Source organism: Zeus faber (assembly GCF_960531495.2).
Source record: "Zeus faber genome assembly, chromosome: 7".
NCBI lineage: Eukaryota > Metazoa > Chordata > Actinopteri > Zeiformes > Zeidae > Zeus > Zeus faber.
The window spans coordinates 30,400,544-30,427,988 of NC_137203.1; the positions used below are offsets into that span (position 1 = coordinate 30,400,544).

The window sequence follows — 27,445 nt, forward strand, 5'->3', positions numbered from 1 at the left end:
ATTTTGTACAGTCTTTTACCACAAGATTTTGTAGATTTCCACATGATGGGGTGTACCAAAAAATGGGTTTCTTTTGCAATGGTCCAATTTTTTTTTACCAATAAGTGAAGAAGAAAAACAATTATATTAAGAAACTTAACTGAATCAGATCCAGCTGAAATGTGAGACCTCCCTGCACTTTCTCTTTTGACTCATAAGAAAAACAGTTGGCAACAAATGCTGGATGAAATTGGAAGATCAAAATAGTTTGTTAACTTGATCTCAATGTCATTTTAGTCGGTAGACCATCTACTAAATAAAGATCTGCAGACCACAGAAATAAGTATTAACATGTTGATCTTCTGAGTAAATGCTTATAGAACCCCCCCCACACACACACACACACACACACACACAGAGAACACTCAGAAATAGAAACAATAAAAAAAAACTTTTTCAAAAGGTCTTTGGCCATAGGTCTCTGAGTCAAGCGCAATTCGCAAATAATCAATGGCCGCAATAGATGCGTTCCACTCCCTAAAAAGTCCCATTGAAACAGTGATGTAAAAGAATCATCCAGCCTCGATTCCTCCTAAAGGTTACAGATGAATACACATTATTGCATCGGAACTTACTTTGCTCTTCCCAGCTGAAGCGATGGACGAAGAGGAGCCCAACAATAAATCAAAAAAACAAACAAGAAAAACAAAGCCCAGATGCAGCTCTCCGACGGACTGTCCTCTAACTTCCACCTCTCTTCCCTTCCTCTCCCTCCCCATGCAATTCTAATGGAGGGTTTTCTGTCTGGGCTTTTTTTTTGACCGGAGTGGAGGAGGACCTGCCCCCTCACGCCCACCTTTCACAATGACCTCACTGGTGGTGGGCGAGCGGCTGGAAAATAGCGGATTGACTCTTTATTGTAAGGGTTAGTTAGGGTGGAGGATCATACTGCACCACTGATAACACAGACGGACAGACAGACAATAATAATTATCATTATTATGATAATAATACAGATAAATAATGAAAATAGAAAAAACATATAGGCAATACACAGTTAACCTTTTAAGATAACTAGAGGATGGGAAAATGTGAAAATATACAGTTAACCCCACCTAAATAAACCTAACGATAAACAAATAAATACAATCCTAAAAAGTAAGAAGAAAAAAAAAAAAAAAAAAAACAATAAAAATTACCCAAAGAGATTTTGAGAAAACATTTGGTCATCTCATATAATAAATAACGAAATGAAATTAACAATGAACCAGAAAAATGAACCTGCCGATAAACAATGAACAGTAACGATGTGGCGGTGCACTCTACTATAGACCTTATGGTACACATAAAAAAGATAAGCCCAAAATATGACAAAAATAAGTATGCAATTAGAACAGTAAACTACATGTTGGCAATAAACCTCAATAATTAACAGTAAACATCCGCCACACTCTGGAAGCTGTGTAACTTGTTAAGTTATTGCCATCTGGTGCACCCATCTATTCAATTTCAAACAAAAAAAGATATAAAGTAAAAAAAATGAATGGAAAAATGAAGACGTTGTAATGAGGTATTATAGTGTCGTAAGTAATGGAGTAAAAGGTGGAAGTTTAAAATGATATAAACTGACGAGTTAAGATAACCACAAAATGCATAGAACATTTTACTCATCGATGTTAAATATATTTGTAAATAACTATATAAGATTTCTTATCATTTTGTCTGTCTCTAGAGACTAAAGACCGTCTTAACTTGTGGCGCTATCATTCTTGTCAGTACCTGGGTATCTAATGCTCTCTTCCACCTCAATGCAAATTGTGTGGTTTAATGTCATTTCTGGCAATACTTAAATACTTCTGTGATGGTATTCAAGGCTGAGGCAAAGGCAATTCTTCCATATAACTTATATGCTGCGCTGTACCATAAAAGTACAATACTCCTCTAGGCCGGGGATTCCCAACCTTTAGACCCCCAAAATCAAACTTATATTCATGTATTTATAAGGCTGTTTATGTCTGAATCAGTTCTATTCCCAAGACGGCAAGCATTTGAGGGCATACATTATAACATATAGTCGTGGATTTTGTTATGCCTGAAACCGTCCAAACCCTTGCCCACCACCCTTGCAATCGCTGGTGACCCCCTGCTGGGGTCTAAAGTTTATATCAGAATATTTAGGGAGATGCCCTTGGTATTCGTTTTTTTTTCCCTTTACCTCCAAAAATCATCCCAGCATTTGAGCTGCACAAGGCAAACATCTTTATTTCCCATTTGTTACATTTCCAAAAAAAATACAATGAATAAATAAATAAATACAAAAAAACAGGCCCCCTCTGAACTCAGAACCCAGCGAAAACAGACAAGAACGGGCACCCGAGACGTCTGTTTTCATTAAAGTTTTGAGGTGTCAGATGAAAGGCCTTCACACAGGCTTGAACGCGGGCTGATCTCCAGCAGATGGTGCGCCTGCTTAGAAGAGAACATTTTGATGGCATCTTTTATGCCGACCTCACATGACTTATTCATCAAAGTGCATGCATAACCTGCCGCCAACAGATCACCATTGTGAGGGGGGGACTGTGGAGCCTGGCCGACAACGGGGACAGCGGATCGGAGAATTGTTTGTGAGAGAAGCCCCTCTACGAACATGAATTGCACCAGGTCCTTACTCAAACAGACCACACGCCACACGTCCCGCAAGTAGTTTCACAAAGAGGCATCTTTTATTTTGTTAGTGGTGGAAGGGAAAAACACACATAAATATTCATACATACACAGGAAACAATCTCTGACAATATCTAACAGCCGCTGTCCTGGCAGAGGCACTTTGGATGGTGCGTCTGATCCTGGGGCATGATTAAAGAAGAGCTTATCAAGCCACGATAGAATGAGTGATGGCATTTTAAAATTTGAATTTCTTCTTTTCCGTCATTCGTCCTCTTCTTGATGCAACGGCTGTGAGTCAGAGAGTGAAAAAAAAGCTGTTTACACTCTCCCAAATGATATGATTAAAAGATGGCTGTTCAGAATCGGCGTCTTGATGCTCTTACCCTGTAGGCCACGCCCTCTGTGTTTGGCTCTGGTCTTTGCCATTTGCTATTGGAGAGAATCCCCAAAACAGCCAATCCGAAGGCGACGATCAAAATTCCCAGGAAATTCCCAAACCGCGCCTCCGGCGGTAGCAGAGAGTAAGGCTGAGACCCGTTGACGCTTCCTTTCCTTAGGGTTATGGGGGGGCAACAACAACAACTTTAACAAATCTCTTGAACTTGAACTTAAACTTGAACAACGAGGGACTCGGCTGATTTGGTCACAAACGCAATGTTACTGACGCCATCAAGTTTGATACTCAACAGAACGAAAAAGAGTTTCTCGTTGATCCCGGAGATGCAGGCCACGATGCTGAGAGACAGGATGCTGGCTCCCATCCACACGTGGAAGGGCTTCAGCAGTTTACGCAGGGACATGGTGGAGCAGGGCAGGAGGAACACGACCAAACCCCCCAGCCACTGAATGAACGGACAGACAGATAGACGGACAGAAAAGACAGATAGTCATACAGTACAACTGAAGGACGTCTAAATAACCCTTAATCCCAGCCAATCGTATACAACCGGCAAGCCGATATCACAACCCTAAGCTCTAAAAATGCCACACCTGCATGGCAAAAAGTGCTGTTGTGGCAATTCCAATCCAGCTGTGCAGGGAGTAGAGATTGGGAATTTGCGCGGCGTTGTGGAAGTCGAAGACGGCACAGAGACCCAGGACGGAGAAGAGCAGGGCGAGCAGCATGACACCGGCGTGCAGCAGTTTCCAGGGGAGCTTGTTCTGACCCCAGGTAAGGGGGATGCGGTACAGCACCGCCCCTGCAGGTGAGAGGTAGTCACTGTCAAATTAATTCTACAGATTCAATGATGAATGTTTTCAGTCTACTTCTGTGAATTTGGCTTCCCTCTGCTTATAGGCCATGGTTCAGCAGGAAGCGGGGAACATTTGGAGTAGTAAAAGACAGTTACAAAAGCCTAAAATCAATATGAGTGGCGCCATCTATAGGTTGAACAGTGGTTAGTGCAAGTGCTAACCCCTAGTGTAAGTGCAACTCTTCAAGTAAAAGTGCAGATACACGGACACATAATGACTCCAGTGAAAGCAAAAGTACCAAGTTGACGTTTCTACTTAAGTAAAAGTATAAAAGTACTTGCTCTTTAATGTTCTTAATGTTTTAAAAGTAAAACTACTTTACTGATATAACAGAGCCTATAATACAAGTGAAAATGCTGCTATTCCTTTTTTTCTGCAGATGAGTGTGTATACGCATTACAAATTAAAAGAATAAAAATAGTGCAGGTAGTGTCATAGTAATTTTCAAGAATATGCACCAAATGAGTCATCGACGAGAAATCCTAAGTCAACAGTTTGAGAAAAAAACATGTTTTTAGTGTGACAAAAGTAACACAACTGTGATAGAAATGTAACATAGTAAAAACCCTAACCACTACCCATACTTGTACTTTCCACCACTGCCTTATACATTATACACATATCACATCGAACCTTTAAAACCACGGTTTCCCGCTAGTGCACAGGAACCGACTGACGTGTACCATGTGAGGGCGTGAGGGATTTAGGAGCTCACCATTTCCATACAGCACCAACAGGCCCGTGACCATCAGCACGGGGTGCCAGTTAAACTGGCGGGCCGAGCCGTCCCAGGCGAAACCGCCGCGCCACCGGCTGCACCACAGGCTGACGCAGGCCACGCAGGCCACGCCCAGGCACATACATGGGAGGTAGCACAGGTAGAAGGTCACCACCGACCGCATGCCGGGAAAATCTGCAGGCTGCGAGCAAAGAGATGTGAGTGAGAAGGACGAAGAAGACGTGGTGGAATTAAGAGGTTTGGCAAAACCAATTTTAGGAGTAGGTGGGGCTAGAGAGACGGACAGACAGACAGACAGACAGACAGACAGACAGACAGACAGACAGACAGATATGGCAACATGCAATTAACTTAATGATAAACAACAAATATAACCTTAAATGTAAAGTAGGTTAAAAAAAACTTCAACACATAGATCAAGATAGGCAATAACATGACTAATAAAATAACAAGAATACCAATATTTTAAAAAAGAACATGGCTAAATGCAGGGTTACTAATTTATTCTAATTGTCCATAGCAGAAATGTAATGAACGGTTCAATCTCATTGCCATGAGATTCACACAACACAAATAAGTAAACTAATTTACACCCGGATTAGGCACCAAATTAGGCCAGATTTGCCAAATTAGGCGGCAATTGAAAGACTAAACAGGAACTTACATTCATGGAGTCTCCGTCCGACTAATGTTACACCGACAGATGTGTATTTGACAATAGAACCCCGCTTCTACTCGGATTCCTACGTGAGTGCCTGCTTGTTGCTTCCAGTGTAAACAGGTGTATTCGCACTTACGGCCGGGATTGTTTTCACTTCTCGCTTCTGATTCTCAGCCAAGGTCTCACTTCTACATTCAGCGGTGTTGAGCCGGGTGAGGGGGAGGGGGCAGTCCGCTGCATCTGCTTGCTGGGGCACAGTCACATACACCATGTGGCGCATCGGACAACCCAGAAAACTCCGAATGTACAAAAAAAACAAAAAAACCTCACAAACATAGAATTGCGCTTATTATTGTGGCCCACTAATGGTTAATGATCTGGTTCTACTCAATCTTTCTCCTCGACCCAATTTTCCCAACAGGTTTGTTTACAATACTCGGGAGTTCCCACACGTCGAAGACGACTCTTTCATCCATATTAACAGTTTGATGACCAGCAAATAAATTGCAGGTTTATAAAAAATTATCACAGATTCATTTGCACCCTTTGCATTCTTGTCGGGAAAGGTGGACCACGCCACCCAGAGCACAACGCAATTACATGGAGTGGCTGTTTCTTCAAAAGTGCCAGCTATATAAAAAATGTATTAGATTGTATTAGATGTATTAGGGCTGTTTGTTTTGTTTGTTTGTTTGTTATCCGAAACAATCTTATGGAACCCCTTTAAGGTTACCAAACGAGTTCCCCGCAGTCAGATGGTAATTCGCAAACTGTGACCACGTTTATTTATCCTGATTTGATAATTCGGCTAAGAGAGGCTGTAGGATGGATTGATCTGAGAATGGGTGGACAACGGCGCTTTGTTTCGAGATCGAAGACACGTTCACCGACTCTTCCCTCCGTAAGAACACAAGCTTAATGTCGTCGTTTACCTTAATCACTTCCTTGTTGACGTTGCGCGGCATTGTGGGAGTTGTAGTCAGATTTGCCACCTGCGCCCGACGTGCTCCCCGGTCTACCAGAGAGATACTCAACTTCGTAGTCGGCCTGAAAAACGTATTTGATCCATTTTGTCAAATTTAGTCACCGCAAAAAAAAAAAAAACCATGAATCGAATAGATCTGCCTTTCGACGTCAGGCAGCAACAATGTCAGCAATGACGGTAACGCGGAAGTGTCCTCAACTGCATGTCAGCTAATGGCCACTAGATGCTGGCGTCCGAAACCCTGACCCGACGTCAGTCAACGGCAAAAGCAGAAGCGTCTCACCAGCAACACCGCGTCAGTAATTCATTTCCACACAAGGGCCGGAGGGGTTCTCTCTGTCAGCGGGCCTCTCTTGATCGGCGTCTGAGTCGTTATTTCAAAAAGGAAACTCCATGAAGAAGACCGCGCCCCCTGCGCACGTCCATAAACCTCTGCCACGATTGTTGCGAGCGCAGAGCCCATCCCGTGCTGGTGGCGCTGGTGTCTAGGGGAGCAGCCGCTAGTAAATGTGAATGTCTGAACACTACATATAAATGTAATACAATGAATACATTATAATATTCGAAAATTCTCTGCGGATGAACATGTGCTTTGGTGAACTGCAAAGTCAAAACACAGAATCCCTTAAAACCGGTTTTTTTTTTGGAAGTAAATTCACTAAATTTCGCGATCCTGCGAAATTTAGTGAATTTAGCTCGGTCCCACGTCCCGTCCGTTCAGTGTCCTCCACGTTGGGCTTGGAGTCATGGGGCTCCCATCGTCCATCCATCCGGTGCGTCCCGGAGCCGGATGGATGGACGATGGGTTGATGGATGGATGGATGTATGGTTGGATGGAAGGAGGGGTGGATCATTGCATGGAAGGATGTGCAGTATAGAAAGATGGATGAATGGAAGGATTGAAGGGTGTATGGAAAGATAGATGAATGGATGAGACAGCAGCGGTGCTGGCGTGGCCACGTGTGATCACAACCCGGCCCTGTTTGTAATTCTGCTCTGAGCTTTTTTTTCTCAAGTGAATGTATTAGGCTTCCGTGCAATTTAGTGTCTTTATTTCCAAAAACGGGTTTATATATATATATATATATATATATATATATATATATATATATATATATATATATAAAATATATGGGGGGGGGGGTAAGAGAGTGACTGACAAAGTGTTCCCGACACGCACGGTGCTTCTTTTGTTTTTGTTTTTGTGAATAAGAAACCAAATAAAACTGTTTTTTTTTTTGGTGGAACGGGGCACAGGGACACAATCTCTCCCTCTTTTAAAAAAAAAATGTGTATGTACAAATTACCAACACACCGTATGTACTGTATTTACAAAAAAACTTAAACTCGTGACTGATCTAATAATAAGGGACCATGCAAATCAAGGACAGCCTCTGGTACTGCAGGATGAAGTTTTTTTGTGCAATACATACAAATTTGACGAACCGGGCCCTAGATCGATTAATTACCTGTATGGATGGATGGAAGGATGGATGGAAAGATGGATGGATGGATGAAAGGAGGGATGGATTATTGGATGGAAGGATGTACAGTATAAAAAGATGTATGAATGGATGAGACAGCAGCGGTGCTGGCTTGGCCACATGTGATCACAACCCGGCTCTGTTTGTAATTCTGCTCTGAGCTTTTTTTTCCCAAGTGAATGTATTACGCTTCTGTGCAATTTTGTGTATTTACTTCCAAAAAAGGGTTTATTTTTTGTATGATTTTTATTATATTATAAAATAATAAATACATATTATATATATATATGGGGGGACGGGGTAAGAGAGGGACTGACAAAGTGTCCCCGACACGCACGGTGCTTCTTTTGGTTTTGTTTTGGTTTTTTTTCAATAAGGAAACTAAATAAAATACAATCCATCTTGAATACAAACACCGTTTTTAGTTGGTGTTCTTTTTTTGGTGGAACGAAGCACAGGGACACAATCACTCCCTCTTGTAAAACAATAATTTAAAAAACGTCAGTTATTTTGCACAGCAGCCCAAATTGTTTCACAAACGAGCCCAAATTTGTACTTGCCAAATGCAATTTTTTCCAGCCCGATGTGATCAAAAGTAGCCCAAATGTGCGGAAAGCGGCCCAGTCTGGCAACACTGAGCCCATGTGCCGTGTAAAGCATTTCTTAACAGATGGACGGGCTGAAGTTGAAAAAAATGTGTATGTACAAATTTCCAACACACCATATGTATTTACAAGTAAACTTAAACTTGTGACTAATGTGATAAAAAGGGACCACGCAAACCAAGGACAGCCTCTGATACTGTAGGATGAAGTTTTTTGTGCAATACATACAAATTTGAGGAAGCGGGCCCTTGATGAATTAATTACCTGTATATTTTCGGATGCTTCTCGACTCAATAACAAAGAGACCTGTTAACCGACAGGTCTGCGGGTTGTTTACACTTGCATAAATCACTCTCTGCGGAGATTATCATGGGAACATCTTGCCCACCAGATGTCCCAACATTCATATCATTAATCACAAGAACTATTTTGGGAACAAAGGTACAAATTATGCGCAGGACGGACGTGGACTATGACCCCGATTATTCGCTGCTCGACAATCGGTTCAAGGTCCCAGAATGTTAAAACGGATCTCCCAGGATTTTTTCGGTCCTACCACAGGTTTTATTTTTCGGGATTTGTCTCAAAGAGTGTCCGTTCCCGCAGGCGCTCCGACTCCTCACAAGAAGGACATTGTCAGCGGATACAAGATACAAGCCCGATGCTCATCAAAGTTCCACAGATATACGCTGCTTGAAACCGAACGGATCCCGGCAGCTGCTCTCTGGGTCCAGGCCCGCCGTGCGAACTTGAACCCCTGTGATTATCAGAGCGGGTGTTTTTATCCCCTTTGGTTTTTTGGTCAGAGTGACCCTGGTGCTTAGATGGCTGTCTTGCAGAGCGCGGATCTCCAGGCTCTCTGTGGGTAACCTTTGAGGTTATTTTTGCTTGGGCCCGGCCACCATCCCCATGAGCCCACCGTCCCTTGGGTGATTCCCGAAGCGTACCACTCCGCTCCACTTCAGCGATGGTGAAGGTCAGAGGCGGGCAGCGGTCTAATTTTTTTATCTTTATAAAAATTGGAATCGCAGCGGGGATCGCCGTCATTATAATTGTCCAAATGTCACAAAGTGCAGGATTATGGTATCACCATACCTCGTCGCCATTCACCAAGCCCTCGACATTGTCTAAACTAGTATGAAATCGGCAGAAGTAGTTGCTGCCGACCAGCAGTTCTGGAATGAGGTGAAATGCCATGAGGAGGTTTCTCCTTTTTTCAACAGAGAGCATCATTGAGAGCTGAAATACTGCTGCGTTTGCCTTTTGAGCACACAGAAGACTAGCAAGAGAGATATCTATCATAACAATCATCAGAAGCTTTGAAATTGTTCAAATCCAGACCTTTGTTTTAAACAACATCGTACCTTCGAGGCGTAAAGTACAAGATGGTGTGACTTAATTGAATCTCATCTGTTATACATTCACTGCAAATTTAAGATAACAGCTTTTTAATAGTACATTCATAAATGGTAGTTAGAGGGGACCGATAATGCACAACTCCATTTTTCAGTGATTGTGCATACAGTTCAGTACATGTGGGTCTCTGATGGGTGCACTTACACACAAACTGTGAAATAAGACAACCCAGTGAGTTTTTTTTGTGAGCGTTCTAATTCAGAAGACACGCCCTGAAACAAGCCGTTCAGTTTAGTTTCTCGGAACATGGAGACACATTGGAATTAGAACCGCCCTCCATCTGAGTAACTCCACCCACGGCTGGAGCGTGACCCAACCCACTAGCGTCAGATCATGGGGAGTGCTCTGTTGTTGGCTGCAGAGATCAGCACAAATCTTTTAAAAGAAAGAGGAATTAAAACCAACTGTCTGTGACAAAACTGCAGTTGAGGGAAATGTAAGTATTAAAAAAATAATTCTGCTGTGTAACAAAAAAAGCCCCAACGTATCCCGTGGTGCTCCAAGCTTCGCGCTGCTCCAGACACCGCGGTGAAAGTCGGAACTAACTTTTAAATGAGGCCTTGTATATCTAATATGAGTGAAGGTTCAGCAACAGGATTGATTATTTCTCCTCTCAAATTAGTTGAGAAACATATTTTGGTGGACTGATAAGGTGAAATCAGTTAAAGTTTAAAGAGAAATACAACGGAGAAGAAACAAACTAAAGCTGAAACCCCATTGGCTCACACAACTCGGAACATGTGCGCAAACCCCATTAGCTTACAGAACTAGGAGCCTCAGCCCCGCCCACTGAAACAGCCCGTTTACGCTTCACTATAGTTTTAAGGCATGTTACAACAGCTAAAGTGCATAATCTGAGTGTTATTAGCAATTTTATTAGTATTTTCAGAAAGAAACATCAAAAACATGTTTAGGGGACCTCAGAGACCATACAGTATATTTGATATATTTGTAACTTGTTGAAAAGGAGCATAATAAGTCCCCTTTAATGATTAATCGTTTAATGTGCGCCCTTCAAAGGCATGGGGGTAATGATGTCGATACAAACATGCCCAAGTGGTGCCTTCGAAGGGCCTTGGTTAAATGATTACATTGAGTCTTCCATCTGTCTTTGCTATGAAAATCAGAAGGGCTTCAAAAGAATGCTCACTTAACTGTTTTGCCTAATGCCACAAGTGAAAACAAACGCATCATTTTAACATTGAAAAATAAATGTGATTTTGTATCAGGTCAATCGAATCACCAGTTTAAATTGGGAGAATGGGGAAATTGCGCAACTCCTCAAATGTGTATCAATGTCAAAAATGAACACAAACACATTCCTGTGCCATCATTTTAAAAGTGTTGGGACAACAGGAAGATATCGTGAGAGGAATTGTCTTTTCTCAACATATTGGAATAAGCAGTTTCAAAAATCAGTTTACCTAACATTTTATCAAGGACAGGAAGTCCAAGGCGGGCGATGAGGAGATGCATTTTGTTCCGTCTCCTCCCCGCACTCTCGTGTCCTCCAAGGCCTTGCTTTTTTTTTTTTGTTTTTTCAAAATCCTTTCCTTGTTCTTCACCGTCCTCACCCGATTCAACCATTTTGAATCACGAAACCCACATAACTAAGCTGGCGTGACAAGCTCACGCAGTCTCACGTAGAAGGAATAAAATTCAAACCACCATTTACACGTAGCCATTTTCTTGAATGGTTGCAATTTATTTTTTTAAATGAATGTTGAATTAGATAATGAATCCTTTTAGAAATACATCACTGCCCAGCACAGCCTGCGTAGTGGCAGATTTCAGAGATCAATATCACATTCATTGTGGCTTAATTAAAAGCATACTTCTATGCCACTACTGACAGTATTCATGTTTACCCCCCCATTAATAACCTCTCAGTAGAAAACCTTTTGTGCATTATAATTACTACACAGCTTTGATTCCATTTTTCAGTAATGTCACTACGAGTGATCCGGTTGTCCGGTACAAATGTTTTCCGTTAATGACAAATATTTTTGGAGGCTATCTGAGCAAGAATTATTCTAACGAGTAACCCCCCTCCTTTTCAGGTTCATCATCATAGTAATTTATTGCTGTTTGAGGCAAGTTACAAAACAAGATTAAAAAAACAAAACAAAAAAAAAAAAAAGGAAGGCGAACCTGGTCTTTTTAAATTAGGAGAGACAAACTTCACTCGCTTTGACTAAGTTGGTCTTAAAATCATTATTGCAGACTAAAGACCTGTTACATTTCATTCAGCAGGGCGAACCAATCCACACTCTTGTGTTAATATTAACTCTTGTATTTCAAGGAAGTTGCAACTGGTTAACTAGAGTTTGGCAACATGGAATTATTTTATTGTGGAATCTTTCACAACATTGATGTCACAGCATTAATTCAAAATCCATTTGAAGGGAATACAACTGCAGTTCAAACTTCAAATGTCATGGTATTGTTGAGTAAATCAGACCAAAACACACTTTTGAGGTCGTAACTTATCACCATTAACTAAGCTACAAAGTTGTGAATCACTATATGAAGATGTCATCGTCTCAACATGAGCTACCCTTGAAAAGCGATAAACAATCTTGACTGATCTCTCCAGCAGTCAGTGCAGTTAGGAGATTAATGGCTCCATGTAGAGAATTCCAGCTTTCAATGGAAACGCAAAATACAACCTATTCTGTCACAACACAACGGCTTAATTTCAGTGATGCCGGTGATCGATCACCATCTACCTTCTTAACAGCTCCATACATACCCATGGCGTTGGACAATCGTTATTGCTCAACACCCATGTACCAATAGGCTAGGCTGGCACACGGCTTAAGAAATGACACAAAGGGAGCTTGTATTGTTCGTTGTGTAACTTTGTTACGGGAGACAGGGTCCAGAGGATACCCTCTCTGAGGCAGCGAAAGTTCAAAAACACAGAATCCAATAAGAGTTACATCACGTGAGTGCAATGAGTAAGACCCAGAGATTGAAAACGATATTCACAATCAACCCTTTTGTTTTTTTTTTTAATCAAAACGAAAAAGTTAAATATTCAAGTTAAATATTTTTCCTCATAAATTACATATCCAAAATAAATAACTTGATAAATACATGAAATGAGTATGGAGAGAGTGCAGGAAATTTCCTTGACATCCCAGCTTCTCACAGCATTTCTTTCTCTCACTGCTCGTTTGGTAACAGTAGTAAACCAGAAACCGACACAGAAAAACACACCCTACTCGTCACCCTTCTCAATCAGATACTAATTGAATGAGCATGACGTTTCATGGTAGAGATGGCTGGCTTAGCATGACATTATGTCAGAGGCTTGCCATTGGACCACACTCCTATGTGGGAGAATAAGGAATACATCTTATTCTCACTGCTCATTGGTAACTGTAGTAAACCAGAAACCAACACAGTAAAATAAGGTGTGTGTAAGGGAAAGAACCACCAAACACACCCTACTCGCGCGCCCTTCTCAATCAGATACTAATTGAATGAGCATGACGTTTCATGGTAGAGATGGCTGGCTTAGCATGACATTATGTCAGAGGCTTGCCATTGGACAACACTCCTATGTGGGAGAATAGGGAATATATCTCATTCTCACTGCTCATCGGTAACTATAGTAAACCAGAAACCAACACAGGAATAGGTGTGTGTGTGTAAGGGTAACATTCCCCAAACACACCCTACTCCTCGCCCTTCTCGATCAGATACCGATTGGACGAGCCTCAAGCTTCATTGTAGAGACGGCTGCCTGAGCACGATAGACTATATCTTAGATCTGTCCTACGTCAATACGTTTATTCTACCTCCTTGCGCTCGTAGAGACCATCGGTGACGGCTCTTTTCACAATGTTTTCCGCTGTTAGCCTTTGCTTGAAGGCGAGCAAAGCTTTCAGCAGGGTGTTGATGCTGGCCTCCTTGCCTTCCTTCTCCAACCAAATGCCCAGCAGTTCGTACAGCCTGTCCTCGTGCTGGTCCAAGTTTCGGATCATGTTGTCCTTCAGTCCCAGATGTCGGAAAAACCTCTTGTAGTAGTCGATGTTCAGTTCATCCTCAAAGTACTGAAAGCACTTCCTCAAACATTCCTCTTCACCTGAGCACATGTGTGAAAAGACACAGGTCAAGGGATTAGACAGGTACACAGAATTCCACTCAGGGATTGTAGAAGTAAAGTATATTATGTAATTTTAGTATACATGCATTAACACAAAAACTCAAACATTTATTTACAGATATTATTTATAGTAAAACAAAATCCAATAAATTGTGTTTTATGCTATAATTCAAATCCATAAAATCAGTTAAAGAGGCTGGTGAATGGGGCACGTTATGTATACAGTGGTACCTTGACTTACGACTGTAATTGGTTCTATAAGAACGGTCGTATGTTAAAACAGTCGTATGTTGAAGCAATTTTTCCCATATGAATTATGAAATCATGAAGGGTGAAAATAAACAAAATACACAGCACAAACACAGTTAATATGAAAAAAATATCGAAAAGCCACGAACTACGTGTACCCACGATGTAGGTCGCCCGCTGACTGACTGCTGACTGACTGCTGACTGGCTGCTGACTGGCTGCTGACTGGCTGCTGACTGCTGACTGACTGGCCGCCGACGTGCCAACTGCAAATTTCCACGGTCGTATCTTGGAGCAGTCGGTTGCAAGTCCATACAAATTTTCGCGTATCGCCACTCGTATCTTGGATTAGTTGTAAGTAGATGCAGTCGTAAGTCGAGGTACCACTGTAGGTCCATAGATGGAGAAAAATAGATATTTTTTTTCGAAGCAGAAATTAAGATTTTTGATCCTACCCTGAAGAGGGACCAGCGTCGGGAACTCTTCATGAGCCTAAAGAGATGAAAAACATCACGCCATCAAAAACAAAGTAAATGATATGCGGTAAATTGTTATGTTCCAGCGTAGTAAACTTCCCCAGACAACAGCTAGATGCTATATGCAACCTGTTAACTAAATGTTTTAGATCCAGTTTGACTGAATAAATACATGATAACTCTCCACATTGATTTGCCAAATAACCAGAGAATAATCAGCACAAAACTAAGATTTAACATGATAAGACACTACGCCACCAAAACACACACAGGATACAAGACCAGTACTTTGGATATAGACAGAGCATAGGCGTGCACTTGTGAAACAATAAAGTGGGTAAAACAAAAAAATAAAAAATAAAAAAAAGAGTAAGAGATAATAAGAGTTGGAGTTAAAAAGGACAGGCCCAAAAGTTCACCCAAACAAAGCTCAGAGTACCTGCTCTTCATGGAAAACCAAACAAACAGCGAAGTAAAGTAGGTGGATGGTAGGGATGTGCAAAAAATCTTTTATCTCGTAGTCGGCCAGTTGGTGACTGCTCTGAGCAAAAAGTACTAATCTGTGTATACAAACAGCTGCAATTTACCAGGCTTATTCAGGCTTCAGGGAACTACTGGTCAAGTAGCTTACGAAATCATTAATTCAAATACAAGGATAAATGTAATTGTAAAAAAAAAAAAAAAAAAAAAAAACAGCAACAATGGGCAATGTCAATTTGGAGAGCGCAAAACAACCACTAGGTCTAAATAATGGACCCGAGAAAGGTAAGAGGACGCTTAACCTTACAAACAATTAGCAAATTTTTATTTTGGCACATCCCGAGCATCGCTAGATAAGTAGGTTGGGAGAAAGGGCTACTTTGAGCACGGCCAGTAGTGTTGCTCTCACCCCAACACTGGGCCGCCAGGGGACCACAGGGCTGGGTTGGGGGGACGACGTGGGCAGGGTCTGAGTGGGGTGGCCTGAAAGGCTGCTCTGAGAGTTACAGCTGCTGTTGGCGAGGCTGCAGCCCAAACCCCGGTCCTCGTCCTCCTCGCTGGCTGAGGATTTGGGTCTCACTGCTTCTGGGAGCAAACACCGGCGGACCTCGACAGTCTGACCACCTTCGGGGGACCCGTTAGCCATGGCAACCTAGCCAAGACCAGGAACACGTAACTTTTGACACGTGGATTTGTGGCCTAGTCTAATGGCGAAACTGCTTTAGTTGTATTGACTTCGATATTGACGGGGCCTTTACATGTACGTTGGAGAGACCAAAATTAAGAGAGCCATCATTTTAGCCATAGTTATCGTTCTGTTTTACACTTATATTTAATTCTGCTCTACTCAAATATAAATTGTTGCAACAACACAGGCACAGTATGGTTTGGAGTCCAGTTTAGTATTTTACCATTTATAGTTGTGAGGTGGCTAGCATGTTATCCAACTATGAAGCTTTAAAAAACATCTTTAGTACCGCCTACAATTTTAGGTGTGAACAAAACCTAAGATACCCGCTAGCTGTAGGGGCCCACATGTTTGGCCTCTCTCTGTATGTTTTGCCATTATTTTCTGTATTAAATCTGAGACGGTTTTAACAACTACTCCAAGTGCATCAAGAAAAATAAACAATTGCATTTATTTAAGCACCTTTCCATAACAAGTTATAATGCACATAGTCAGGACAATCAAATTCATGGAAACCAGTTACTCTGGATATGAGTGCCAAATGCCTTAAAGGATAAGGCAAAATCAGAAGCAAAGTGTGACTCACCATTTCAACCTTCTCCCCAGGATTTGAATCTTTCTGGCAGCCTGTTAAGAGTATGTGCGGTATGAGTGAAAATATGAAAAAAAAGGTATTTACCATTTACAAGAAATCTTTTAAGAACCCCTTTTCTGTTATTTTTTAGTGGTATCTTGAAAAAAAAAAAATTACTGAAACTCAAACCAGCCTACACATTTGGCAATTTTAATAGCCAGGACTTCTACTCTGTGAGGTAAGTGCTGGAGGTACGTAAGTTCAGGGAAGTTTCATTTAGGAGGATTTAAATGTATATTTAATACAACACAGTCAATTAATTCTATCATATAATTCTAGAACCCAGAATCCGATTGTGGCGCCTCCCCTTGCGGCTGCCTGCGCGAGCACCTTGTGTCGATTACGCACATTTTGGTATTTTTTTGTATTTTTAGAGCTTATAGAGCTTATTGTGCTTAATCACCGGGTGTCATGACATTTCACTGCATATATGTCTGTGACAAATAATCTCTTGAACTTGAACATTTGAATTTGAAATAAGAATAAAAATTACGGGCAAGCTCAGCAATAAAAGCTAAAATTGCATGACGGCACCATTCATGAATTATTACAATCATCACTTATCTTCTCTGGTCGGAGGACTTCTGTTTTAGAAGGGTTTTCTTTTTTACATGTTTGCCCATCATATTCAGTGTTTCCCACAGAAAAAACAGAAATAGATTATATTTGTGGTGGTAACTAAACCGTGGAGGAGTGACTAAGACAGTGCCCCCGTTATGTACAGTGCTTTTTTTTCCCCGTTCAATAAGGCAATGGAGAAATAAAATACATCTAAAATAAAAATTATTTTATCATTATTTAGAGGGAAGGCTCCCTCTCCAATGTCTCTATTAGCATGGAGAGAGAGACAGCAGACACACAGGACCCAAAAAGTACTTGATCGGGTCATTGATAAACAGTGTATTATTTTCAAGGGCTCAATATGCGAAAATCAAAATGCGTACATGTATATGTATGGGAAACACTGGTATTTGAGTTCTGGGTTTTAGTGAATGAAAGTGAACATCTAAAAAGTCAGATTGAGATCTATCGAGTATAATGAGTATTCTCTGCAGACGCGTCAACCTAGTTTGTGTGTGCGCTTGTGTGCATGTGCAAGAAAGACGGAGAGGTAGAGAGAAAGTATGTTTTGTCACCAGTAAGACATGTCTGTGTCAATGCAGCATGCAAACTAAACAATATAATGAATCCTCAGTAGTAATATGCGCTGACCCTTCTCTCCCAAACCCTGAACTGAAAGCCTGAGTGTAATTTCGTACACTGAATACAAAACATCTACCAGGTCAACAACAACATAAGGTCTCTCCATTCCATAATTTATTCATTGTTACAACTGAGTATTTGAAACAAATAGTAAAATGTGATTTTCTTATTTCTAAACTTGATAATTAACCTTACCTGGCAAGGTCCCATTTTTCCACTTCCAGAAGACTACACCGATGGCAATCAAAACGATCAAAACGATGAAAGAGATTATTGGATACACCATCACGCCTGCTGATCAAAAGAAAAAGGATCAATCAAGGTCAATTCATAGCTTATGTTAATTTTTAACATGTTGAACATGAGTATTAGGGTTGGGCGATGCCTCAATTTTCCTACTGGCCACCGTCAGCCCAACCACTGGCGTTTGCCAATATAATTGCATGTTTTCAAAACATTCACACTGATCAGGCTCGAATACATCTCGTCGCCTCTGTCTGCAAAAATAATTGCCAATGCTGGTATAGAAAGTCTCCATCTCCACTTGCCCTTAAAGAATTATTCGCAACTATCGTGCAGAAAAACAACAAGCAAAACTTACGCTGATCTAAAGCGCAACACAATCCAAAAGCTGAACATGGCTTGAAGCCGATTGAATCCGTCCAAGAATCTCTCCGAGGATTGGCCACTCATTGTGACATCAAAGCTACGTGGGTTTGCCAAAAGGGAGGACCAGGCAACAAAACAAACAGCGTGCGTGATTTCACCAGGAAGTAAAGGACACAGAGGAGCAACGCATGTCATTGTTGGTGACGACACACTAGGTTTTAAAGACAGGTTAATTATTTGCCAAGTTTAATTCACGAGGAGACAGACCTTTAAATTAGCAAAATAAAAGGATAAAAACCCTAATGGGTATATCATTCATTATCAGTCAGACTTTAGAAAATGGAGACCAACAAGCAATTGCGGTGAGATTTAGATCTAGTACTTTAATTCTAGAACAATTAGCGGAAATCGAGGGACCATGGGATAATTATTCAGACCCTTTGCTGACAATCGCAATTGAGCTCAGATGCATCCTAATTCTATTGATCATCCTTGAGATGTTTTTACAATTTGATTGGAGTCGATCGGTGGTAAATTCAATTGATTGGGCATGAACTGGAACGTCATGCACCTGACTATATAAAGTCCAACGGTTGACAATGCGTGTCAGAGCAAAAAGCAAGCCATGAGGTCGAAAGAATTGTCCATAGACCTACGAGACAGGATTGTGTCGCCACATAACTTGAAACTTAACTTAAGCTGGACAAGCTTTAGCTCATCTTTTATTGTCACACACACACACGCACACACGAGTTTGGGGAGGGGAGAAAGCACACCGCTGTAAAGAAAAGGGGTATGCTGGATTCATAACACAAGACAAAACAAGACCGTCATTGCGAAACTGAATGTGGCACAATAATCGTTTTATCAAGATTATCTTGTTTTCATAATTGTTGGACGCCAAAATTGCAATTGAAAATAAAAATGTGATCATTCGCCCAGTTCTACTCCTGGGCGTTCAGAACCTCAAACAAGCTTGAACCCGATTGAACATCTCTGGTAAGACCTGAAAATAGCCGTGCAGTGACACTCCCCATCTAACTTGAGAAGATCTGCAGAGAAATTTTGCTTTGTCATTGTGGGGGATTGTCTTTTCTGAATGCACTGTACACTATATATAATATACTTTACTGCATCCACCGATCAGCCACAACATTAAAACCACTGACAGGTGAAGTGAATTTATTAGGCAGCAAGTGAACAGTCATTCTTGAAGTTGATGTGTTGGAAGCAGGAAAAATGGGCAAGTTTAAGGATCTGAGTGACTTTGACAAGGACCACATTGTGATGGCTAGACGACTGTGTCAGAGCATCTCCAAAACGACAGGTCTTATGGGGTGTTCCCGGTATGCAGTGGTTAGTACCTACCAAAAGTGGTCCAAGGAAGGACAACCAATGAACCAGTGACAGGGTCCTGTGCGCCCAAGCCTCATTGACGCACGTGTGGAGTGAAGTCTAGCCCGACTGGTCCGATCCAATCCCACAGAAGAGCAACTGTAGCACAGGTTGCTTGCGGCACATGGGGTCTGTGTAGCCGCAGCCTGGTCAGAGTGCTCATGCTGACCCCTGTCCACCACAGAAAGCGGCTAAAATGAGCATGTGAGCGTCAGAACTGGATTATGGAGCAATAGAAGAAGGTGGCCTGGTCTGATGAATCATGTTTTCTTCTACATCATGTGGATTGCCGGGTAAAGGGTCCGATCTGATCAAGCATCTGTGGGATGTGCTGGAACAACAAGCCCGATCCATGGGGACCCCGCCTCACAACTTACAGGACCTAAAGGATCTGCTGCCAACATCTTGGTGCTAAATACCACAGGACACCTTTAGAGGTCTTGTGGAGTCCATGCCTCCACGGGTCAGAGCTGTTTTGGCGGCACGAGGGAGCGCTACACAATATTAGCGGTTATTAGTGATGGTTTTAACGTTGTGGCTGATCAGTGATCAGTGATCAGTATATGACTTAAAGAACAATTCTACTTCATTCCTTTAATTTCAAAAATATTTTCAACATAACCGGGTCATAACACCACATCCCAATATGTGAAATTGCAGTAGTTCCCATCGTACAATACAGCAGATATAGAAGCTTTTATTTTATATCTGAGTATAAATTTCTGCTGATGGCTCCAATAGCAAATCAGTTCTCCAACTTCCAGTCCACAAACATGGAAATGTGGTTTCATGTTTGGAAGTGGTTTTATATTGAAAAAAACCCCCCAAAAAAACCAAGACATCTCCAAAATTGCTTTTATGTGGACCAGATATTAAGTTAGATTGTGCATCGTACCTGAGGCATTGCTGGAGGAGGAAACACCTTTTGAGCACTTTGTGTTGGCGACAGCCGTGCAGTTCCTCACCTTCTCTTCGCCATCCTTGCAGCTTGTTTGGGGAACCATTTAAAAAAGTGGATCAAAAGACCAAAAAGTAATCCGTAAAATGATCAAGCTATTAGTTGAACTTACAAGAGAAATAATGGGCATTTCAAATCCAAAACAACCTCTTTTAAAAATAAAAATACCAATGTCTACCTCTTATACATACATTCTATTTTCAAAGGGAAAAAACAGTAAAGTCGTAATTGATGTCAGGAAATATTGGCCTTTTAATTTCAGTCCCCCTTCAAGTCACGCTCCCAGTATTCACTTTCAACCAACCAAAGGTCGGACGCTTTGCGCGTTCCGCATCTTATTGGCTCACCTTGAACACTTTTTGCACACCTCACATGCTTGATCTGGAGTACAAAACATCCCTGGTTTGCACTGGCATTCTCTGTCCAGAGTGCCAGTGCATTCCCCTACAGCTTCCTGATCTGAAAGAGCAACATGGAAAATACCTCGTTAAGTTTGAGTTTATGCTCCAAGCGCTTTAAAAAGGTTGGCTATCGATCCTACCATCCCCTTTTTCTCATTCCTCCCTCCCTCTCCCGATCGATAGCGTAAAGCCATCAGGCAGAATTACCTGAGTGACACTTAGTGCACTTCAAACACTGGGGCAGGTGGTTGTCATGCGCGGTGTATGTCCCAAAGTCACACTCCACACACTCTCCTCTCTGCCGTGCGCTCGTGCACGGTGATTTCAGATATTTACCTGTTAGAAGAAAGAAAAATATGTTCCATTATATTTACAAAAGCCTTCAATTGCCCTCAGTGACACACACACACACACACACAAACTGGGTATATAACTGAGCACATCAATTTAGCTGGATGAGTTATAGGCCTTCATTATCGGGGCTCAACTTGCACCGTAGCTCTCATGATGGATTTGAGCTGGTGACAAAACTTTGGTCCCGGCGGACCACGGTGAGTGCGGCTCCATGTGGCTCACCAGCTGGACAATTTAAACAGCAGATGTTGCCTTCCAAGTACCCCTCTTCCCCGCAGGTGGCCCCGTGGACTCCCGCTCCAGCTCGCCCGACGCCAGAACGGACAGGCATTGCCTCCACGAGTTGGAGGGCCACGATTGCCACCACAACAACCTTGAGGAGATAAAAATGCACAAGTTTATTAAAAAAAGAAAACTAAAAAAACAGTGCAATTTGTCTGGGTTTTTCCATGCAGGAATTGGCTGTATATTGTTCTGTATTAGCCTCCTATTTTGTAATCAGGCTCATGGTTTTCTTTATACACACACACACACTCTTTCCTCCTGCCACTCTAACTTCATTTAGACCACGTGTCTTATATTTGCAAAATACCGAGACCCAATGAACATGAGGTTTTACGTTTTTCCCAAAGGCCCTGACAATGAGTGAATACCATTTGATGAGTCAGTTCCAAACTAAGTCACAAATATTATTTCCTCAAAATAACTTTGTTGTTGTTAATTTCTTAATCAGGAGTGACTCACCCCAACAGTGGTGTGACAAAAACTGATCACATTACTGTGTACCGAATTGTACACAACAGTTTTCCTGCTTTATAAATGAAAATCCCTCAGAGGAAAAGGGGGTTTCCTACATACACTAAACTTGCTGAAGCACTTTGACGTTAATTAACCTGGTGAGATTTATGGCTGGGACTGTGTCATACTGTTGAAGATTACTTTAAAAGCGTAGCTTTTGCAAAACTCCCGTGTTTTGGACCATACTGTCAGGATATTTAATTATGGTTTTTTTAAAAGTCGGAGTCAATTCTGACACGACAGGGGAATAAAATGGTCGCAAGCTGTATGCATATGATATTATTAGCAAATTGATAAAGACAACATCGGAGAGGGATGTTCCCACCGTTAAATGTTATGTGTCAGCGTGTGAGGATTTGAATGAGAATATGTTGGGAGAACGATTGAGGTGGGTGTTGTTACTTTAGTGAATATCATTGTTGAATTGTTTTGGTACGGTTATTGGTATTTGGTAAATTGTATACTGTTTTTCTTGCCCTCTCTCTTATATTATTTTCATTACTTTACCTCTTTTATTTTGCACAGCCTTTCAACCTGCCCTTGTATCATTCCACTGCACCATAACTGTATGTTGCATGTGAGAAAAGAATACCCTGAATATTAATATAAAAATTACAGTAAATATTTTCAGAAGAAAAAAACCTTTTTGACATTAAAAGCTGTTCATAACTAAGCCCCGTCTTAAGCCCCCTTGACTCACGCAGTCGAGTTGAAGCATGCCTTCACAGGAAATACCAAATAAGGCGTGGCCAGGTGGTCACACGACTGACCACGCCCTTCAATTTCATCACCTTACCTCACCTTCTGTGAATGAAACCAAGAAATGTTTTGTAGAAGCCGGTTTGTTGTTGTATGACGTCGGATTGGAAAAAAAACAACAAAAAAAAAAAAGTGGGCTACGCTTCTTTGTCTAAAAAACAAGTACCACGCTGACATTTGCCAGGTTAAGGGGCTTTTGAAATTACTTTTGTAAACTAAAAAGTATCTAAGGGCCACACACAGACAGACAGACACAGACAGACAGAGACAGACAGAGACAGAGACAGAGACACACACACACACACACACACACACAGACAGACAGACAGACAGACAGAGACAGACACAGAGACAGAGACACACACACACACACACACACAAACACACAGACAGACAGACAGACAGACAGACAGACAGACAGACAGACAGACAGACAGACAGACAGACAGAGACAGACACAGAGACAGAGACACACACACACACACACACACAAACACACAGACAGACAGACAGACAGACAGACAGACAGAGACACACACACACACACACACACACACACACACACACACACACACACACACACACACACACAGACAGACAGACAGACAGACAGACAGACAGACAGAGACACACACACACACAGACAGACAGACAGACAGACAGACAGACAGACAGACAGACAGACAGAGACACACACACACACAGACAGACAGACAGACAGACAGACAGACAGACAGACAGACAGACACGTAAAAAAACAAGCAGCCAATCCAAGTTTAATACATAGAAACGCGTCACGTGGGCCTAAACTTATGAGGTGTGAGCGCGCGCTGAGAACCCTAACCGACGCAAAGCCACAACTCAGCACTTACCAAGCAGCGTTTAGGTGCCATGCGAGGCCGGAGAGAGGGGCGACCCCGGCAGGACGCCTCAGTCACGGGACGAAGCAGACGCGACACCGGGCGTCTTCCCAGAGCTGGTCTGCCTGTCCGCCGGCCGCAGCGCGCAGGGAGGGGAGCCGCCAAGCCCCGCCCCTTCTGACGTCAGCCCGGGCGGCGCAGGTTGATCCTGTTTGTATTTTATTTGTCTCACTTTGTTGTTGCGTTTTCGTATTTTTACAATTTTATTTTTTTTCCTCCTGTAATGAACTGTATACTGATTATGATATAGCAGGACGTACAGTGCTCAGACTGAATGAATGAACCGTCTCGTTTGGAAATAGTCACCTGATTCAGTGAGTCACACAACTTCAAAACAAGTCCGGTGCTCATAGGCAGGTCCCTCCCCAAGGATGTCATAGAAATACGACAGGGACTGAACAGTTGAACGCCTTATTATAACCTTTAGCTTCGCTTTTTGTGTGACGAGTTTGAGGCAAATATGACAGGCAGCCTCTATACCCAGGAAAGGTTTGTTCGTTCGTTCTTTCTTTCTTTCTTTCTTTCTTTCTTCCTGATGAACAAGTCACGCCTTGGTGTTGCTGCATCCATGTGTTTGCCGTTGGCTTGAGTCACACAGTCCCGACTCAACGCCACCGTCCTTGTCTCCCATTCCCTCTTCCTTCCTGCCTTTCCTTCCCTCTCCTGCAACCTCCCTATGCAATACCTCTCTCCATCCCCACCACCGTCCCTCCATTCTCACTCTACGGCGTGCTCTTCATGAATAGATCATCGGCGGGCATTTAGGGTTGTTAGCTCATCTCTCCTCTCTTCACCCAGCACTCCACTCTAAAGCCCGCGCTGAAATCCAATCGTCTTCAAATCTCTAGAAGCCTCTCTTCTCACACGAGGCCCACCCCCCACCCAGGCCCAGACACACACACTTCCCTTTCTCTGCCAAAGACTTTGTCACCTACGTAAGGAAGAATGTGGACAAACAAACCTGGGGATCCACACACAAACACACGGGCACACACACACACACACACACACACAGATACACAAACACATACGTACACACACACACACACACACACACGCAAACACAAACACAAACACATACACACAAGCACACACACACACTCTTGCAGCCTCCTCACGACACCTCAGCTCGATATTCTGGGTAAAGGGTGCATCTTGTCGTGTTTCGTGGACATTTACAGTTCTATCCATGCCAGATGATTTCAACACAACCTTTTTATTTTCCCCCCACTCTTAGTTATAACCTTTGCAAGAATTATGGCATAAATTGGGAAGGAATTATTTGGTGGTGACATCTGGTGCCACTGCCAAGGTGGTTCCTGTGCTAACCTGTGTTTTATTTTATTTTTTTTACCTTCCTTGGCCTTCAGACTCTTCTTCCTAATAGGCTTTCTGGTAGAAAAGAAATATTGTCAATCTATGTATGATTCATGAATCTTTGGTAGGAGGTCAAAGAACGAAAGAAGAGTGTCTAATCAGGGAATGAAGTCGGATTAATCTCATCAGGATTGATTTTATTATTATACCCCTCATGAATATATGTATATATGTATATATGTATATATATATATATATATATATATATATATATATATATATATATATATATACATAATTATTATTTAAAGGGGCCTATTTCTTAAAAAGGTAAGCTAAAATATACAAACAAAATACATAAAAATTAAAAATTATACTGCTTCACTCAGCTATTTCATTATAGTTGTTATAATTATAGTTATTTAATATATTAAATATACTGTATAATGTAAATAAGAAATTGACCCGTTGAGAAGTTCTTCACAGACCGAATTACGGAAAATAAAGATATCGTGCAACGTCTCCCAAACCCCCCCGCATTAGTTTAATATTATCAGAAGCACAGTTGCCTGCAAGACAGAGATATCGTCAGACAGGAAAAAGAGCGGGTGGGGGCAAGGGTTAGAGGTGGAGATGGGAGTGGGACTGGTGTGACACTGGGTATCTTTAAAAAAAGTGTGGGGTGTTGAATTTTGTCTCACTTTAAAAGCATCCCAGATCCTTTCGCAGCACCGGACTCGGCTAAAACCGAAAAACCAAAGCAAAAACTCCTTAACTTCCTTCGTGACAAAACTGAAATTTGGGGTGAAATGGTACTCCCACCCTGCACCATTACATGTTACAGCAGCTGTAAACCCTTACGTACATGTCAGTGTTGCAGCAGGTTGTAATTTGTGCGCAATATTCTCGTGGTCAAGTTTTGTGACTCGTTGCAGACTAGTGAATTTCCACAGTGTTTACTGAGGCGCAAGTTATGCTTCTGGAGCAAAACTGTTTGTCTGTGATAAGGCGGCGCACTCAAGGGAAGGCGAGGGGGCTAAAGTCTACCAGCCACTTACTCCCAGATAAGGTGACCAGGTTTGCATTGCAGAGCCCATTGCATTGCTTTTCTGCTGGAGATCAAGTCTCATGATACTGGGCAGGAAAAATGTAGCTCGCTCTCTCTGTCTTTTTTTTGGGGGGGGGGGGGGGGGGGTTAGTTGTTTAGTTTGTTTGCTGTGTTCTAAATGCGCTCTTGGTCTATGCATGCAATATAGGAGGGAAAATACAATATCTCCAAGTACTACTACTAGGTAGAGCTACATCAGTGTCATACAGTACACCGCCAGTTCAGTGTCTGGTTGTGATTACCGATCACACGAATGTGAAAAATTCCACAGGTAGTCCGTACCCCTGTGCGGAGATATCTTTGTTTGTCCATGGGGTCGTTGTTTGCGTCACTTATATGGGTTTCAAGAGATCGCCATTTTCTGACCCTTTCCCGTCCGCGCGAAAGTGGTGGTTAGAAGGAAAATGCCAACCCTAACCCTAACTCTCACCCTTCCTCTTGAATTCCATTAATAGGCATCACAGAGTTCCCTGACAGAGTGAGAGTCTCCCGCCTCATGCCACATCCATATCTCTTCAAAAATATTACTCACCCTCAGATGTCTGGCATGAGTGATACGCACTTTGGTGTGAAACAACTTTGCGACTGAAGTTCAACCAGAGCTCCCATTTGGCGGAAGGATCCGTAACCACATTGGAGAAAAATGTATTGTAATGTTTGGTTAAGATAACACTGCAGTGAGGGGAATTCAGTCTCTTTGGATCGCCGAGGATTTACAGCAAGGGCTTTAAGTTAAAAATTAGCCGAATACTCCTTCACACTCCTTCACTGTAGCTCCCCCCATGAGACTCTATATGTAGCGTGTCTATATGATTTTCCCATATTATAGGGCAGTGTTTTTCAACCACTGTGCATAATGGCAACTAGCTCTTGTGTTTCAAGATCAAAATGGCATGGCTGTACTGATTCGTCCAATTCATCCCTTCCAGCCAGAATAGTATCTCTGTGTTCGTGAGAACAAGCTCAAGTTTCTCAATGAAGGTTTCGTGGGGGTGAAAGGTTTGACTGTTTTTTTTTTCAGATTCGGTTGGTGATGGGTCACTCGGGAAAATGAGTCGTTCAATTTTTGGACTCTTCGTTCGCGTGGTTCAGTTGGTGACGCATGGTGGTACGAGGGAGGACTTCAATTAATTCTGTCAAAATAGTTTATTTTGGTAAAACGCAAAGTGATAATTCACCCCATTCAATATGA

At 42.1% G+C, this 27,445-nt stretch overlaps 3 protein-coding genes across 8 annotated transcripts in view; all 3 read right to left on the reverse strand.

Annotated features, from left to right (window-relative positions):
- Nucleotides 1-775, reverse strand: part of loxl2b (lysyl oxidase-like 2b) — a 41,638-nt gene extending 40,863 nt beyond the window's left edge. Inside the window, exon 1 of one of the 2 annotated variants that reach the window (XM_080004010.1) lies at nucleotides 615-775. In XM_080004010.1, the coding sequence (XP_079860136.1) occupies nucleotides 615-758 (144 nt within the window). In that variant the 5' untranslated portion in view covers nucleotides 759-775. The remainder of the gene's footprint in view (nucleotides 1-614) is intronic. The other variant, XM_080004011.1, reaches the window with a different exon arrangement.
- A 1,782-nt stretch (nucleotides 776-2,557) lies between these two features.
- cyb561a3a (cytochrome b561 family, member A3a) lies at nucleotides 2,558-6,680 on the reverse strand. 2 transcript variants are annotated; one of them, XM_080004523.1, is made up of 8 exons: nucleotides 6,569-6,680; nucleotides 6,233-6,347; nucleotides 5,437-5,547; nucleotides 4,616-4,820; nucleotides 3,637-3,845; nucleotides 3,334-3,488; nucleotides 3,030-3,198; nucleotides 2,558-2,934 (listed from the first exon to the last, which is right to left on the reverse strand). In XM_080004523.1, the coding sequence occupies exons 2-8, from the start codon at nucleotides 6,263-6,265 to the stop codon at nucleotides 2,908-2,910; spliced, it is 909 nt and encodes a 302-aa protein (XP_079860649.1). In that variant the 5' UTR covers nucleotides 6,266-6,347; nucleotides 6,569-6,680; the 3' UTR covers nucleotides 2,558-2,907. The 2 variants fall into 2 exon arrangements, with proteins under 2 accessions (XP_079860649.1, XP_079860650.1); XM_080004524.1 differs by having other exon boundaries at nucleotides 3,312-3,488.
- Nucleotides 6,681-11,665: 4,985 nt separating this feature from the next.
- hdr (hematopoietic death receptor) lies at nucleotides 11,666-23,866 on the reverse strand. Of its 4 annotated transcripts, none has more exons than XM_080004619.1 (10): nucleotides 23,781-23,866; nucleotides 21,574-21,724; nucleotides 21,205-21,333; nucleotides 20,944-21,055; nucleotides 20,534-20,625; nucleotides 17,830-17,925; nucleotides 16,384-16,424; nucleotides 15,489-15,761; nucleotides 14,609-14,645; nucleotides 11,666-13,883 (listed from the first exon to the last, which is right to left on the reverse strand). In XM_080004619.1, exons 1-10 carry the CDS (start codon nucleotides 23,799-23,801, stop codon nucleotides 13,588-13,590), a joined length of 1,248 nt encoding a protein of 415 aa, XP_079860745.1. In that variant the 5' UTR covers nucleotides 23,802-23,866; the 3' UTR covers nucleotides 11,666-13,587. The 4 variants fall into 4 exon arrangements, with proteins under 4 accessions (XP_079860745.1, XP_079860746.1, XP_079860744.1 ...); XM_080004620.1 differs by having other exon boundaries at nucleotides 15,519-15,761; nucleotides 17,830-17,928; XM_080004618.1 differs by having other exon boundaries at nucleotides 17,830-17,928.
- Nucleotides 23,867-27,445: the final 3,579 nt, after the last annotated feature.

Bases quoted from the DNA above. Each gene is read 5' to 3' on its own strand.
- cyb561a3a (XM_080004523.1), bottom strand. From the start codon at position 6,265: ATGCCGCGCAACGTCAACAAGGAAGTGATTAAG. The intron at 3,846-4,615 runs GTGAGCTCCTAA...TCTCACCTGCAG, and splicing joins GTTGGTGCTGTATGGAAATG to GGGCGGTGCTGTACCGCATC. The intron at 3,199-3,333 runs GTTGAGTATCAA...CATAACCCTAAG, and splicing joins GAGAAACTCTTTTTCGTTCT to GAAAGGAAGCGTCAACGGGT.
- hdr (XM_080004618.1), bottom strand. From the start codon at position 23,801: ATGGCACCTAAACGCTGCTTG. The intron at 15,762-16,383 runs GTGAGTCACACT...GGTCTTGGCTAG, and splicing joins CTGGGGAGAAGGTTGAAATG to GTTGCCATGGCTAACGGGTC. The intron at 14,646-15,488 runs GTAGCCCTTTCT...TCATCTCTTTAG, and splicing joins CACTACTGGCCGTGCTCAAA to GCTCATGAAGAGTTCCCGAC.